The sequence below is a fragment of the Haliotis rubra genome, unplaced genomic scaffold, assembly GCF_003918875.1.
Source record: "Haliotis rubra isolate DU_JTF1 unplaced genomic scaffold, ASM391887v1 Scf251, whole genome shotgun sequence".
NCBI lineage: Eukaryota > Metazoa > Mollusca > Gastropoda > Lepetellida > Haliotidae > Haliotis > Haliotis rubra.
Genome location: NW_025766570.1, coordinates 307,825 through 325,339, shown reverse-complemented (window position 1 = coordinate 325,339; position 17,515 = coordinate 307,825). Strand labels below are relative to the sequence as shown.

The 17,515-nt window shown below is 39.2% G+C and overlaps 1 protein-coding gene across 1 annotated transcript in view; it reads right to left on the bottom strand.

Moving 5' to 3' along the window:
* Positions 1 to 17,515, bottom strand: part of LOC124279515 (unconventional myosin-VIIa-like) — a 754,149-nt gene that overhangs the window by 651,467 nt on the left and 85,167 nt on the right. The window contains exons 6-8 of the mRNA XM_046715341.1: positions 14,498 to 15,072; positions 13,302 to 13,451; positions 115 to 207 (exon numbers count right to left, since the gene is read on the bottom strand). Coding sequence (XP_046571297.1) covers positions 115 to 207; positions 13,302 to 13,451; positions 14,498 to 15,072 — 818 coding nt within the window. The remainder of the gene's footprint in view (positions 1 to 114; positions 208 to 13,301; positions 13,452 to 14,497; positions 15,073 to 17,515) is intronic.

Sequence of the window (17,515 nt, the reverse complement as noted above, 5' to 3'; positions counted from 1 at the left end):
AATGATGACTAGAGGTGTTTTTGAGACTTCTGAACTTCTTAAAACTGCATTCAGTGGAAATGATAGAATAGAATAGATAGAATAGAAGCATAATATCTGTTCATGTATACATACCTTTTCTTGTTCCAATGCAAAAACGTAGTGATTGAAGAATCTGTGGAGCTTCTCATTGGTGTAGTTTATGCATAGTTGTTCAAAACTATTTGTCTATAAAACAAATTGAAAACTGATACAATTAAAGATTCCCATAAAGGAATTGGGTTTGAAAATAGACATATACTTCTCATTTGAAAAAGTTACATCACAAAACAAGAATGCTTAGAGAGAATAACCACAAGGTACGACTGATTACGGGAAATATGCCCGAGTTGAAAAAATGTTCACAGTGCCTCGCCAAGACTCGGCACTGAACATTATTTTAACAATGGCATATTTCCTGTAATCACTCATACTGAGTTGGTTATTCTATTTATTACCCATAATGTAATTTAAAAAGAAGAACCACGAAATACAACCCACCCGGAGAGAGAACTTGTGACCTTAAACAGCTGATTCGTATTCATGAGCGTATTAAACCTAATTTCTCCAGTGGTAATAACATAACTACGCTATGGAAAATAATACCTCATAAAATCGCTTTAAAATACAACACATATTTGTTATATATGGAATAACGTATTAACACTTGTTAATATGATAAAAATGATCTTTTAAATGCAATATCATTGAACTTAATAACAGCTAAAACGTTATTTGATTAAGTCAGTGAGCCGGAACATCGTTCATTCACAACTGACGTGTGTCTAGCGATGGGTGACAGTGTAGTGTTGAAACACACTTTGGAAAAAAAACCTGTCAATTGTTGGGAAAGTCAACGGTTAAAAGTTGGGAAATCTAAAAGACAACCATCCCAAGAATACATCTAGAAAACGTTTTCTGGCAAGAAACTCAAGTTTGAAGATTAAACAACATATTGTTTTGTGGAAGACGTGTTACAGTCACGTCATTGGTCCCAGTAGAGTACAGCAGTAACACTTTCAGGTAACACTTTAGTCGGTATCTTGCTGCTTTTATTTCCCTGAATTCAGTTTTAACAACAAACAGGTTGTTGGAATTCAAGGGCTGTAAAATTCTTATCACTCTTCCTATTAGGTCACCATCAACTTTAACTAGCTTCTTGACCTTGATCGGGGTAGCCTAATGGCGGCCATGTTTGTTTACAAACGATTGTTGCTGTTTTTTTAAGGTTATTTATTTTAAAAAGACAACTATTTATAATGCAATTTTATTGCAAAATAATAACGTCTAATACAAAGAGTATTCATATTCTTTAACTTTTATGTTTTCTTTTTTAAATCTCTGAATGTGTGAGAACAACACATTCTACTCATCAATCAAATGGTAAAAGTTGTCAATGAACTTGGATCATGAAAAGTAGTTCCGTCAACTAATCATATTTCATCTCTGCTTAGCTGACCAATCAACGTTGAGAATCACTGAAAAGCACATGTGCGATTATCACAAAAATAATCACCTGTGTATCCTAGCCTGTATGGGTAATAATAATCAGTTCACACCTTCTTCCTCTAAATTACCAAATGAAGGGAACTGGTTAATCAAATGAAATCATGTGCAAGAAAAATGTTCCCAGGCACATGTCACAATGCCTTCATGGTACATGTACCTGCAACACCAGAGAATACAAATGCTGGGACAAATAAAATGCTTTTTGCTGACCCAAAGCTAATGACCCTAAATCAAGAACCTGATCTATTTGGAAGGGAGTTTCAGGTTTGTTAATTAGAAATAATTAGATCGTTTTGCAAGAGTTATGCCCAGCTGAAAGCTTCACACTTGGTCCTATTTTGGTTTCGTGTATTGTCGGGTGTTTTCCACTAACATTAACTGGAATTGAAATTTCAAACATTTTGGTAACAATGACAACACAGGTAATGTCTGGCACTAAACACGAGCCATCAGAAGATGACAAATCCCCCCCCCAGCCCCCACAAATTTGAAAGAACAAATCATCTGACAGTTACTTAATAGTCCAACTTGATTTTTTTAGACTAAGTCCGAAACGTTTCCATGGAAACCAAGACAAATACAAATGGCAAAAATCTGCAAATAGCAAAAGGCACCACTTTAGTATCTGTTTAATATATCTACCAATTTTGTTGAAAGTATTGAATGGTTTTGAGTTATGCTCTGGAAACAAAATGATTCTGGACAGGCAAGTCAATATATAACAAGAAAAATTGTGTCCAGGGACACGGATGCCCCTGACATTCATAAGACATATAAAGATCAATAATTGAACAAAATTCACGAACAAGTTCAATAAACATCTATGCAACTATGACATGCACACCTTTAGAGTCTCAATGAAACACATGGATAAGCTTAATCAATTCTGTTGAGCAGTTTTGTGGAGAAGTGGATAGACTTAATCCCTATTTCACTATCATCAGAGAGAAATTCAGGAAAATTTATCTAAGTTCAAAATTCTCTAAACATACAAAAATTATATAAAATACGAAAACAAAATATGAGATGCACACCTTTAGAGTCTCTATAAAAGACATATGTAAGCTAAATGAGTTTTGTGCAGTGGTTTTGAGGAGAAGTGGATAAAGTACACCCCCTGTTGAATGGAACGAACAGACTGAATAGAACAAAATTCAAGTTCAAACATCTGTAGAAGTGACAAAATTAAGAAATTGCATACAAAATTATGAAATGCACACCTTTAGAGTCCCTAAAAAAGACATGTAGAAGTTCATTCAATTCTGTTGAGCAGTTTTTGTGGAGAAGTGGATAGACTTCATCCCCTATTACACTATCATCATAGAGGAATTCAGCAAAATGTACCTAAGTTCAAATGTCTCTAAACCTACAAAAAAAACAATAAAATAAAAAAACAAAATATGAGATGCACACCATTAGAGTCCCAAGAAAGCCAATGTATAAGTTAATTGGATTCCACAGAGCGGTTATGGTGGAGAAGCGGATAGAATACATTCACTACAAAAATGACTTGGTTTCCTGAAACCTGGAAACCATCCGTATACTGGGTAATTTGGGAATCCAGTCGGTTTCCATTTACTGAAACTGAGTAACTGAGTTTCCAACTCGATTCCATTTTGAATTCTTTGATTTTTGCATTTCTGTAAATGGAAACCAACAAGAAACTAAGGTTAGAGGTTTCTTGTTGGTTTCCATTCCTAGAATTTGCAATTTCATTAAATGGAAACCAACATAAAACCAGAATATGTAGTTTCATGTTGGTTTCCTGTGCACTGTTTTGAACTGAGTAACTTAAAATTTGCAAGTATTTGGCATGAAGTTGACCATCCTGGCATTTCATATGATGGGAAATTTTGAAAATCTAAATAGATGGATGATATTCTACGATGAGTAACAAGTTTCACTGTAGTAATGAAAAATCTTAAACGTCAAAAAGTGAAATTTGAGGGGAAAATTGGTTTAATTATGTTTGCTTTAGAATGTGAAAGAGTATAAGCATTTAGGAAGTTTGGTATAATGTAATTCAAACAATTGTCAATCCGGTACATACATTACGGATTTCTCAATAACTAGAATATCTGGGAATTGTACTATGAATAGAGGTTGTGAGTAATGTTTACCATTAAAAGCATTTAAAGTTAGTATGCTTTGACAGTGAGTTCAAGTACTTGACAAACAATCAGTGTCATGTCATTTGTATGTCGGGGTCTGTGTGTCGGCTTCCTTGGGGTTGTCTCGTCTTAACGAGCACCTATTATCAAAATTAAATTGCTGTAGAAGTAATGATTCGGTAATCCGTGGGCACGTGGGCACGCGCGAACTCGTGACATGTTATAAAAGCAATGGTTTTATGTACTGAAGTGGTCATTTTCGTCTTTTATGTCTTGAAATCACAACCAAATTGGGTCAGATAATGTTTTTCATACCTGCCAATCGAAAGGGATTAGGTATTTGTTATTACCCACAATGCCCCTACACACAATTGCCGCCATTTTGTCACTTGCTCTCATGAGAAGTTGTTTTGAAAGTGGGCCAAAGTGTCTCCCGTTATTAACACAACAAGGAACCCAGCACAATGAATTATTCCTTCGCTTGTCCATGTTATCTGAATCAAGAAAATGGCAATGCGAGTTACACTAGAAGCTTTGGAGGCTCGGGTACGTGAATACTTGAAGACAGGAGCAGTCCTCGATCACGGAGGGAGAAAGGGAACATTCCACGACCATGTCAGGTACAGTGTAAATTTCTTGAATTAAGCAATAGCTCATGCTATGTATAACGTTTAATGTACATAAGTAGCTAGGACAATAAATATGAAATTACAATTTTTGACTTGCGTGTCGAAATGTTGGCAAGAGATATGGCTTCCTTTACTTAGTCAACTCAAGAACTCGATTGTGATTTGGATCAGGTCACATACGACTAAAAGGTTCATTATCATAATGCAAGAACAATATGAACCACAAATATATCCAGCAATGTCCCGACTCAAGATAACTTCCAAACGTATTTAGAAGTATTCGAATATTATTGCAAGAAATCCAATGATTGGAAGTTCTATTTTAAAGTTTGTTATTGAAAATTGCTCTTGATATTTGTACCACTGAAAACAATACAGTGGGGGATAGTGAGTCATTTTGCATTTATAGGAATTCTCTGACCAGATTTAATTTTGGTGCATGGTTAGAGTGAAGTTTCAAAATTCTTTGTCTAGTTATTAGAGTTACAAGACGGCCTATGACCAAAAAAATCGACAATATTTTTCAGCTAACTTTTAAGACGATATTTATCATGATACTATAATGCTGTTGAGTGGATAAATTGTCAACACAATATTTTTTTAAACTGTTTTTATAAAAGGTTTTCAAGTCAGTATAGGATAGATTACTGATGTATGAGGTAATTTAAGTTAATCATCTGATGTAAACAATTTTACACTTAGTTGGATATATAGAACGTTTAAAAGGATATGTTGGGGATACATTGATGTACATTGCCAACCTAAAATTATATGAACTTGTTAATTTTGCTTCTTTTGATATTAGCATATCTACACCTTGCAAAATGTAATTTTCTAACTAAAATTGATATTTTATACTTATCCTGACTCATGCTTATTGCTTGCTTGTCTCCCTTTCCTTCCGAATGCTAGTGGAACACTTGAACCCCCTTTTGAAGCTCCCTTCAAAAAAGTGGACGTAAAATCACCTTCCAGGAGTCACCTCCCTTGCCAGGTTTTGGCGGGAACGGCGCCACCTGTCTGCCATGCTCTTCACTCTCTCCGTATTATAACCCGACACACTGATTTACTGGGAAATCCAGAGTGCCTTGAGGGGAGGTTGGGAGGGCTTACCTCATGAGTCAGGATAAGTATAAAATATCAATTTTAGTCAGAAAATTACATATTTTTCCTTATCCTGACTCATGCTTATTGCTTGTAGAATCCGACGGTATAGGTGGTGGGTCAAGCCACCTCTGGATTCCGTAGTGATGAATTTATGTCCTATATACCCCCATGGGAACTTTAAATGGCACTGCTGCTGTTGATCCATATGTCGAAATAATTTGGTAATTTGGGGGGACCACAATATATCAAACTCTTCTGTAACCGTACATGTGGATTTAAATAACTCCAACTCTTGATGGTCGTATCAAGTGGAGTAGTGACCCTATCCATGTACAAGTAATTCCTTACTAGTACAGGGTCCAATATTCATGCTAGTCTGTTCTAGACGTGTACATGGACTATAAGCTCTATTCCTTGGAGTACGAGCTTTGCATGACATGCGGTAAAAGGGCGAGATACATCTCAGCACCTTTGAGGGACCTTCAGCTGTTGAGCTACAACCAGAGGTCCAAACTGGTGGATACCAGAGACATCCTTGGTAGCAAAGTCTCTGAGGTAGTGGTTAGCAAATAATGTCTCTGATTTCAAAAAACACCCTTCCATGATCGTGGATATTGAGCAGTTTCCATGTAGAGCGAGTGTAGATGCCAGTGCTCTAACTTCGTGCGGATTGGAGGCTCGAGGAGGCTCAAGTCCTGCTGCCTTGTAGGCTCGTAGTATGATTGCTCTCATCCAAACTGATATCGTAGTCCGTGAGATCTCTGTGGGTGTCTCCGATGATATGGGGATGAAAAGGCTTTTGAATTTTCGTCTCCTGGTTTTAGACTTCTGTAGATATATTTTCAACGCTCTGACTGGACATAGGGATAAATCTTGTATATCCTGTGGACCAAGGATTGTAGATAATGCTGGGATGTGGAATTGTCTGTCCGGTTGACCTGGCAGTTGATTCTTAGCTATGAAATCCCACCTCAATCCTAGATGAACCGTGTTGTGGCGTGTGTCAAAACGCGTATCCGTTCAAAGTCCAGCGCATGTATTTCTGACATCACGTGCGCTGTAGCCAAGGCGATCAGAAATAGTGTTTTCTGTGTAAGAAATTCGTAAGAAGTTCTTTCTAGTGGTTCGTACACATCACTGGTGAGATGTCGTAATACCACGTTGAGATCCCAAGCCGGCGCTTTAAATTTTATTTGTTGGTCTTCCAGTTAAAATGAGCGTAGCAAGGCCAGTAACTCTGGCACCTTGGTCAGTTTCATGCCTTTCTTCATAGTGATAACTGAGCTGAGAGCCGCTAGGTATGTAGATAATGTCGAACCTTTTCATTTCCTAATTTGTCTGAGATGACAAAGATATTCCACCACCTGAGGATGTGTTGCTTTCACTGCAGTGAAACCTTTCCTCGATGCATATTTCTCAAAGCTTTGCCACTTGTCGTCACACAAGTTACGAGTAGATCTGCGTAAAGCTAGTGTAACTGCTTTCGCTGCTCTGGCGGAGTATCCTCTTTTCGACAAGCAATTCGTGATACGTTCCATACGTGTAGGTGGAACAATCTGGGATACTTGTGAACTTGCTTGGTGTGAGGATGAATTAGTAGGTTCGGCCAAACTGGAAGTTGTATTGTTGGTTTTCCCATTTCTTGTAAAAGAGCGGGAAGCCGCGTTCTTAACCAAGTAAGTAGCGACCAAAATCAGTTGTAGATTGTTTGTCTGCCTGATTTTCTGTAATACCTGTGGTATTAACGCTGGCGGAGGAACGCATATCTGCGTTTAGCCCTTCCCATCGGATGCTTGGAACGTCAGTCGCCCATGCTTGGCGGACGGGGAATTGGAGAGATGAATGTTGCCAGTTGATTGTTGAATCTAACGTGGCGAATAGGTCTGAGTGGAGATCCTATCGTCTGTATGATGCATCTGAGCGCTTGTGGATGTAACATCCATTCTGTTGGGGATGGTTGATGTGGTCGAGATAAGCATCTGCTATTACATTCCTGGCTCCCGGAATGTGACATGCTTTCACATAAATGTTGAGATTGTCTGTTATGTTGAATAGTTGAAAGCTGAGGTCTAGAAGATTGCAAGATCTTGTTGATCCTTGTTTGTTTATGTAGAACGCCACTGTTGAGTTGTCCGTATGGATCATCAATTTTATCGTTCCTTAGTACTTTGGACCAATGTAGTAGGGCATTTACTACTGCTTTCATCTCGAGCATGTTGATATGCAGATTCATTTCTTGTTTCGACCAATTTCCGGCAACCACCTCGTTGTTGAGGTGTGCTCCCCAACCGTGCAGTGATGCGTCTGTGTAGAGGTGGACGTTGCACTCCGGCTCTATTGAGTAGTTTCCGTCGCAAACATTCGACTTCTGAGTCCACCATAGCAGATATGGTTTTAGCCTGTCTGGTATTTCGAAGGGATCCAGACTGTGTAAGTGGGCATTCACAAATCTCTGTAGTAGATGCAGTTGTAGTCTCCCTCTGCGTGTCATATCTTGAGCTGATGTGAGGAGACCTAATAGGCCCTGCCATTCTCGTAGTGGTAATGGAGAGAGTAGAACTTGAGAGATCATTTGTTGAATCTTGATCCAACGATCCTCTGGAACGAGAATGCGATTCTTCGTTGTTATAAGCCGTATTCCTAGGAATTGCAAGTCCTGAGTAGGCTGTAGTTCCGACTTGAGGAGATTTACTAGCCATCCTAGTTGAGTGAGAATTCTGATGGTGAAGTTTAGTTGCAGTCTGAGTTGACTGGGATCTTGCTGAGCTTGAATCCGTCGTCTAGGTAGAGAGCGCACTCGTGACCCTCGGCGATGTAGATATATATTGATGGGCTTTGTCACTGAGGTAAACAACCAGGGGGGCCACGATGATATTCCAAATGGCAGGACCTTTCATTGGAAATGACTTCCGTTGAACAGGAATCGTAGATATTTCCTTGATTCCTGATGGATCGGGATGTGTAAGTATGCATCCTGTAAATCTATGCTGGCGAGATAGTCTAGCGGACGTATGAGCTGTCGTAGCTGTGAAAGATGTATCATCTTGAACTTTGCGGGTGGTAGGAGGTAATCTTTGTTGAATTTCCTCATGTTGTAAATGAGTCGGAACTTTTCTTTTGAATTTTTCTTTGGTACCAGAAAATTTGGGGAGTAGAAACCTGGTGTGACGCAGTGTTTTATCTCTTCTATTGCCTCTTTCTCTAGTAGAGATGTGATGGCTGCTAGTAGATTTCCCTTCTGGTCTGCAGCGTAGTTGTGAACCATAGGGTTGATTGTTACTGGTGGTACTGCTTGTAGCTGTATCCTGTAACCTGTGCGTAGAATCTGAGTTGCAGATGTCCACCCACTTGTGAGGGGTGTACTGGAACAGCTGGGGGTGGAAGACTCCAGTCGTTCCGAACCTGTTTTTCATCGTATGGAACTTTCATCGTCTGGAAAGGGCCGACCTCTTCCGTAGCTACCTCTTGGAGCTGCGGATGGGTGACGAAAAGAATCCTTATTTCCTTTAGCGTTGCCTGATTTCTTATCCCTTGCTCTTTGGATGCCTGCAAACTTCGATTTGCCGGAATAACGTTGGGAGGTCTGACGTATTACACTGGCCAGTGTATCGATAGACTTGATCATCATTACTTCTCGGGAATCTTTAGCGACTTCCTTGGCGACTTCATCAATTTCTCCTGCAAAAATGGATGGTGCTGACCAAGGGACATGTAGAGTGTCTTGGTAAACTTCTCACTCCAAGTACAGGAAGATAATAGTCCTTGCCTTCTTGATAATGTTAAGCCTGCAGAAATGGATGATAGGTGTTCAGACATGAACTGATGATCCTTTTTCTGTGTAAGTAGAGCTGAATAAATCATTCTATCTTCCTCTGAAGTTGAATTCTTAAACTTCGAGATGAGAGTCTCGTTGACAGCTCTTGACCTGGCTAGGCCGAAGAAGGTTCGTCTGGTTACTGTGTCTAACTGTGCCAGTTTTTTATCTTCTATCTTGTAAGCTTTAGTCCGAGTGTTGTTGATGATCTTATAATTCTCATCTATCTCTGGGGCCTTCATGAAGGGTTCCATGTGGTGTAGAGAGAACTTCTTAGCGTTGAACGACGGAATACTCTGAGTCTGGTATTTAGTTGCCTTCTTGAAGGCTGTGCTGAGGTTGTCTGGAACGTCTAAGACTGGGACGATAGGTGGCATCGTGAGTGAGTCTATATCATCATTCACCATCAAGTATGATAGTGTTTCGTTGGTCTCCTTAGAGGGTGATGCGAGTTCCAAACCGTTGGCCATCTATGACTTGATTTCTGAGTCGGAAAATATAATTCCGCCGTCATCTTCCTGTTCTGAGGATGGATGTCTTCTATTGTCGTCTGAACGAGGAGATCTGTAAGGTGATCTGTAAGAAGATCTGTGTGGTGACCTGCGTGGCGACCTGCGTGGCGAACCATACGTTCGTGATATCCTACGTGGGGACCCGCGTGGAGATAGGGACGACCGTGCGTGCCTTCGCGCGAACCTGCATGTTGGTGAACGGCTTTGTCGAGGGTTGGAGTCTTGTGACGAATCTCTATGCCTTCATACTGATGTTGATTCTCTTCTCCTTGGTAACGAACCGTTGCATGCAGGTTCGTGACGAACGTCCGTATCTGACGTCGATGAAGATCTGCGTGGGTTCGGCGAACGTCTGGTCCTTCCGTCGAGCGTGGTTGGTGCGAGTCCGCGTTGATATGGCTGCCAGGTATTACGGCGTAACGAGCAGCTGTAGCGAGCTGGAATCTTCCTGTATGCTCTGCAGGACGTTGGTTCCCAACGGACGTGGTGTGCTGCTCAGATGACCTTCACTCGGGTTCGTCGCAGACGTCGTCTTCGTTGCAGCTCTCTCCCGTGCGAACCGTTGATCCATCAGATCCAACATCTGTTTGGTAAATTGCTGCATAAAGGCGCCCGGGTTGAAGGTCTGCGTTGTCTGTTGTACTGACGATGCATCTGAGATGGATGAGGCTTCTTCCGAAGGGTGTAGAACCTTCGTGCCAAATGTCTGCGTTGATAGGGTGTCCTGCGTGGTCACTGTAGAAGACGTCTTCGTCTTCTTCTTAGATGTGATCTCTGGGATGAGGATGGGTGGCTCATCGTAGACATCTATTTCTTCCAGAGGGACGATCTCAGCTGAAAAAGATCTCGTCTTCTGCGTTGCCCAGTGTGGAGACTTCGCCGAAGTCTTAGCTGTAGCTGCCTTCTTCCTCTGGGAAAACGATGCCCTAGTCTTCTTAGACTGCGAAGAGGGTGTCTCAGATGTAGATGACCTCTTCCTCGAGCCAGCGTTGTCTAAGGCGGCAACCTCCTCTGTAGACGACCCGGTAGACCACTGGAATGGTGTATCTGCGCGAACACCAACTGCCGGTCCTCTGCAAGCTTAGCGGTTTAGACATGTAAAGTGGTGTAAATCTCGTCTGGACCTGTCCTTTGCACGCCTAGACAGATAATATGAATATTTGTAAAATGCAATATCAGACAGGTGAAAACACAACTGACAACGAGTGTCAGATAAATATATAAGCTTGCAATTAAGACATAGGTTATGCGGATCAACAGCAGACAAACGATACCTACAATCAGAACAAGATTACATCAATTGTAAACAATGTGATTAATCATGTAAAAACGTGACAAAAACGGAGAAATTTGAGAATTAATTCCGTACAATATTGTAGGTAAATGTTAGCTAAAGCCTTATACAGCTAATTTAGAAGAAAAGCCTAAATAATAAAAGGATATAAAGCCGTATAGGGGACCAGGTGCTCTCACAACCGCCCACTCGGGCGAATCAGGAGAGAGTGAAGAGCATGGCAGATGGGTGGCGCTGTTCCCGCCAAAACCTGGCAAGGGAGGTGACTCCTGGTAAGTGATTTTCGTCCACCGCTTTTTTGAAGGAGCTTCAAAGGGGATTCAAGTGTTCCACTAGCATTCGGAAGGAAAGGGGAGACAAGCAAGCAATAAGCATGAGTCAGGATACGGAAAAATTCGATATTTATTCTTCTATTTTCATGCCTTATTGTTATCAAAAGTACAATATCACTTAGAAAGTTCCTGATTTCCCCCTTAATTTGTACATTTCCAGTATTCCATTGGGGCAGTGTTGGAAAAACTGAAGACGACTAACTGATCTTGACCTGCAACAGGTATGTGTAATCCAAACCCTTCAGTAAATGATGTACATAAAATTATTCAAATAATGTAAATCCTATGAATCAGAAAAATACATAAAAATTACACAACCACTATTCTCGTAACTTCCAATTGGAAATATTGTCCACTTATACACATCTCCTTTCAGAAGCAGTTTGGCGGTTTTGGACGAACAAGAGGGTTCGTTCACCTAGAAGTGGGAAAGCAGAGGCCTTTGTCCGCAAAGAACAAAAGATTCCCATGTGTTAGTAAATTCTAATCGTTCTCAATTCTAATGTTACACAGGTTAAAATTTAAGGAAAACCTAATTTGAAAAAAAATCAAGTTAATGTAATTTCTTGAAAATGTACACTGATATTCCAAAGAACTTTCAAAATAAACACTGTTTAATACGTGCAATGTATAATTAGAAATATGCAGCTAAAAGAGTTTTAAATAGTACATAGTAAAGCGTCAATGTACATTATGTTTTGGTCTGGACATATTTCACCTTGCACACATCAATTAACAATTTATTAACAACACCCCACTAAATGGTAGCTGCAAACACATTGTCAATAGCAGTATGTGATAATAGTTATGGAGGTCCACCTATGACCCCATTCAATTTCTTGTCTGCCAGAATGACCCCACATTATTTTTAAACCCAAAAATTTCTTATCACATTATTTTCAAAATAATGGATAATTCGTAGTTTTATACATATAATATCAAAGCATAATGTATGTAACATTCAGAAAATGAGTTATAGCTTTCACCTGAGAATTTCTCGGAAAAATAGGCAATGATAGTATGAATTTAGTGTGCATTCCTAAGAGATGTTATTAATTCAATGTCAATGTTTTCTATAAGTCACAACTGTTATTTAGTGAAAGAAAATCTTTTTTTGCCAGTCACCAAATGTCCAACCCAAGCTAAGGAAATATGTCCTTCTTTCGCTTGTCTCTCTACTCTTACAAATTTCACTAAGTTCTTCTGCGATTGAAACTTTTATCACTTTGAGGTCAAATAATCAGTTTTGATTTATTGAACTTCGTGCTTATTGGACAGTGGTTACAGTTTATTTTTCCTCAAGCTTAAGGAACATTGGACAGTTTTCCTTTCTCCAGCTAGCGATATTGTTGTCGGATGCTTGTTTGTACTGATTGTTTATTGTTTTCTAACTTTCAGAAGCTGGAAAGCAGGAAGAAGGTCCTGACAACGATTGACTGGCCGGAGAAGAAGCAGAAAGTTCTTCCTCTCTTGGGGAAAGAGTTAACATTTCTCAAATTGGAAAACCAAATGATATGGATTCATCTACATTGATGAGTTTAGGAAAACATTCCATACTCACTGCTATTTATTCCCTTATTGCTTTTAATTATTTATGCATTTTGAAAATTCAGTTTTTATTAATGTGAACATTCCAAATATCATTTGTTTATCAGTAAATTGTTAAATGTAAATAAACCTATCATGACTTTGTATTTTATTCTGTTATTTGTCATCCTGACGGTTTTACCATTGTGCAATTGTATAAAATACCTGATTTGGTATGTGTGTTGCATGAAACACAACCTCTTTTCTGAAGGAGCGGGTAAGGGGCCGGCACAACAGTTTCAGTTTCATGGAAACCAGTTTATAAGCTAGGAACTTGGTTGGAAACAATAAACCAGAGACCATATACCGATATATGGTATATGGTCTCTGAATAAACTAAGCATCAGCAGGAGCCTCCATTGAAGTCATGCTATATAAGTGGAATTACCTGGAAGTTTTCAAAACCAAATATGTCCAAAATCCCAATGAAGTGTGTCTGACTTGATCCAGGGTTTGTACACTTGTTGATTGCATCAACCAACCATGCAAATGTGCGCGAATACAATGCTTTTGCCATTGCATGTCTGTTCTCAATTGCCTGGAAAATAAAAAGAAAGATCTGAAATCTACCCATATTGTGCTCAACTAACATTGTCCCTTGTAACTATCTTCCTGTTGTACAGATGTATAAAATGAGAATTGCACAGATTAATAATTATTTATCAAAGTTGTTATCATTAAGTTTCTTAAAAGACATTCCCTTCCATGAATGTTTACCTCCTTAAAACTGACTTGCAAGTATATTTTGTTACTTTATATGTATCAGGATTTAATTAAGAAATACATTTAAAACTCTACCACCATGCATAGTGTAATAAAACACACTTTTGTCCTGAACTATTATAGTTAAAGCACGAGTGATAACAGTTTGATGGCGGTTTACGTTCGGTTTAAATATCTTCTCTGAATTATTTTAATTACATCTGTCATTAACGTAAACCATATGGGGCAATATGAACGTTGCATTTCTACTACCAGCTTAAGTTTAGATCAGTACATCCAGAGGAAGTTGAGTAGTCAAGCGACATTCCACAATTGCATTGTGGGAATGTAAACATTACGAACGTTACCGTGTCGCTGAAAACTTGTGAGTCGAAATGACACATTTAAACCGTCGTAAAACATAAACGTAATGTTTCCACCAGTGATGTTAGCTGCGTGAAGCAACAGCAAACCAAGAAACTGGATGCAACGGTGTAGTTTACTGTAGGAGGCTGCAATGCGGCGATGACAACTGACATGCATCGTGGCATCGCCGCTTACATTGTGACGTAATGTAAAATGGTTTCGATTCTGAGGGGCACACTAGAATGGCGCGAGTGGCGGGATAACGTCATTCAATTGTTACGTCATCAAAAAACTATACCTTTATTGTCTGATAATGTTTGTTTTTTTCAATTGTTCTAACCACTAGGCATCTTAGAAGGCAAAATAATGTGTAGTGGTAGTGAGCAGCTTCAATGACACTTTTAACTTACTGAAATTGAGAAGCAATTCAAAGTAGAACTGACCAGCAACAACATTATGAATTATTTACCCACTATATAAAAATTAGTCTGAAAAAATATAGACAGTATTAATTACCTCTTGAAACTTGAAGGGTATGCTTGTAACTGTGCCACGGACTTGGATTTGCCGATATAATGCTGCATCTCTCAAACCATCCATTTCAAATCCCAACAGATTGCAAACAGCGGTCAAAATGTTGTTATCTGTTTCAGTCAAGACAGTTTTTTCACCTTCATCATCCTCAAATGATAAATTTCCAAGTAGTAAAATGGCTGACAGTACTGAAAAAATCCCATTTACCATTTTTGTTGGAATGTTAAGAACATTCATAGCAAGGCGCAAGTTATCAAACATGGTGGAATCATCTACTCCTGGCAGGGTAAAGCATCCACTCTGGTTCAGATATGCATAAGACTGTGGTGGGCAAAGCTGGAACTGCTGTGCTACCTCAGAACTTGCTTGTGCTCCTGCAACTAACTGGTAGAAGACATGGTAGTTGCGCTCATTCAGAGACTGGAATGTGATCCTTGACTGTTCCAAAAGATAATCTTGTACTATGCACCCTTTTATTTGACAATGCTGATCAAAACACACCTGCATGAATTTTCCGAAACGACTAGAGTTGTCATTTCTAACAGTTTTTGCATTCCCTGAAACAGAAAGAAATGTCGTCACGATATCATCTGCCGTTATCTTGTTAGAACAAACAACTGGATTAAAAAGAGTTTCAATTTCATGCAAAAGAAGAACAGTAATCCTTGTACCATATCAACACATCAGACTTCTTATAAAAAACAAACAACAGATATCTATGGGTTTTTTGTTTCACATATTTTATTTCCTCCTTCCCTGTTGCATATGAGATAGCTCACACACAGGGCAATGTGAGTCCCACAGCATGATGGACATGTAAATAATGAGTTATTATTATTTTTTTTTATTATAGGATATTTATATAGCGCACATATCCACGCGCTAGTGCATGCTCAAGGCGCTGGTGTTCCATGGGTTTTTAGATGATGTACAGAGGAAGAAGTGTTTTTGTCCATTAGGACAAACACTCACTCACACACCTCATTCATACACAACTGGATAAAAATCTGCTGGCCTCGTATCACATGTTAAATATAAATTCTATGATCTTGCTTATTGCTGCTCCAATGATGCAAAAAGTATATGATACAACATCCAAGCCTGGTAGAACTTATCATGTTTCTAAAAGCTATGTCCTTTTCTGTTTGTACCTAATGTTTATTTCCTTTACAAATCTACTAAAAATAAGTTTTGAATTTTGAAATTTGCATTTGTAAATAAAAAGAATTGCGAAAAGCAAAATGAAATCAAAAACCTTGTCTGTTATTATGTTTTCTTGAACTCTAAATAGTATACGTCCAGCACTTAGCTTCATATTGCATACATGACCACACTGGTCTATCCATTTCAAACATTTATCCCAAAAGTTCTTAGTTTGATGGACCAATTTGATTTGATGGTTTGTGAGAAATCAATTGCATGTGCTTCTCACAACATTTCTATCCATGCTTCCAACTTTTCTCTTCAAGATAATTTTGAGAGAGTCTCTAGCAATGACATACTGAAGCATATCCACATTTCAACCTGCTAGTTCCACGGACAAGTTTTGTTTCACGATGGATCCAACAGAGTGTTTTATCATATGCAGCAAAAGTTTACCTCCTGGTGATATTGTCACCATCACAAGAGGTCTAACTACCTTACTGCAAAGTAGTATAAGGCGCAAAGATGGAATTGCTGCAAAATTATCTGGAATATCTTCAGTTTCAGTTCATGTAAACTGCATAAAGATCACACTCGTGAATCTTCTACTTTAGCAGCTGTAAATCCCTCACTTCGAAAGACGGTTTCCTTAAGATCATCACAGTCAACTTTCAGTTTCAAAATGAATTGCTTGTTCTGTGGAGAAAATTGTGATATAGTTTCAGAGACTAAAAAACCTAAAGACAAGAGGTTCGAACGATTAGTTCCAAAGATTCCATTCTTGACATGGCTGAATATCGTGGTGATGTGTGGGGTCGAGCTGTTATTGAACAGATATCAAGGGTCATAGATTTAGTGGCTGCCGAAGCCAGGTATCACCATACATGTTATACGAAATTCTTTAACAGACCACGTTCTATTCGAGGGAAGGGTAGACCTGCAGATGAAAAACTTAGCAGAGCCTTTGATGATTTGTTTGAATTCCTGGAACAAAATGATGAATGTCAGTATTCTGATTGTTGTTTGGACTGTTGCCCGAACTGGTGATATTCACCAAACCGGCCTGGCCTGCCAAACTGGTGTGATTTGCGGAACCGAACTGGCCCGCCAAACTGGTGCGGTTCTCCAAACTGAAGTGGTCTTCCAAACTGGTTCGTGTTGCCGAACCAAACTCAACCTCCGAACTGGTGCAGTTTACCGAACCATACTGGCCCTCCTACTGATGCGGTTCACCGAATCAAAGTGGCCTTCCGAACTGGTTCGTATTGGCGAACCGTGGCCCTCTGAAGTGGTGCATATCGTGGAACCAATACAATCAACAAAGATTGTGGCAGAATTGAATTCACGACTCCCAGCCGCAAAGACCGATGCAATCAATGCATGCAGAATGAGGATTCGCAATCGAAAGGTTTTTCTTGCATTGAATAATATATTTTAATATTTTTGTTTTCAAAATGAAGAATCTTGCTTGGCCATGGCGTTATAAGACTGAGTAAAATTGTAACTTCAATAACTGCATGTCTCCACTGGTGTGTGACAAGAAAGAGAATGATCAGACAAAAGAGTCACTTGATCAACCTGAGAGCATGCTGCATTCTGCATGCTTCACAGGCTTCAAGGCTGTGCAGGAATGGGAGCAATGGGGAGTGTTCTGGCGAATGGTATAAGAGAGGATGGAAACTTTGTTTACAGTTTGATGCCACTCAGCTATCGATCATGAGCGAGAGAGAGAGTACAAGACGTGAGATAGGATAAGTTTTAAAAAACTTTCCTAAAAGTTCCTTTTCTGTGAAAAAACGTTCTGTTATTCCTTACTAATCCAAGATTTATTACAAGCTCTCAATAAACCTTTTTTGA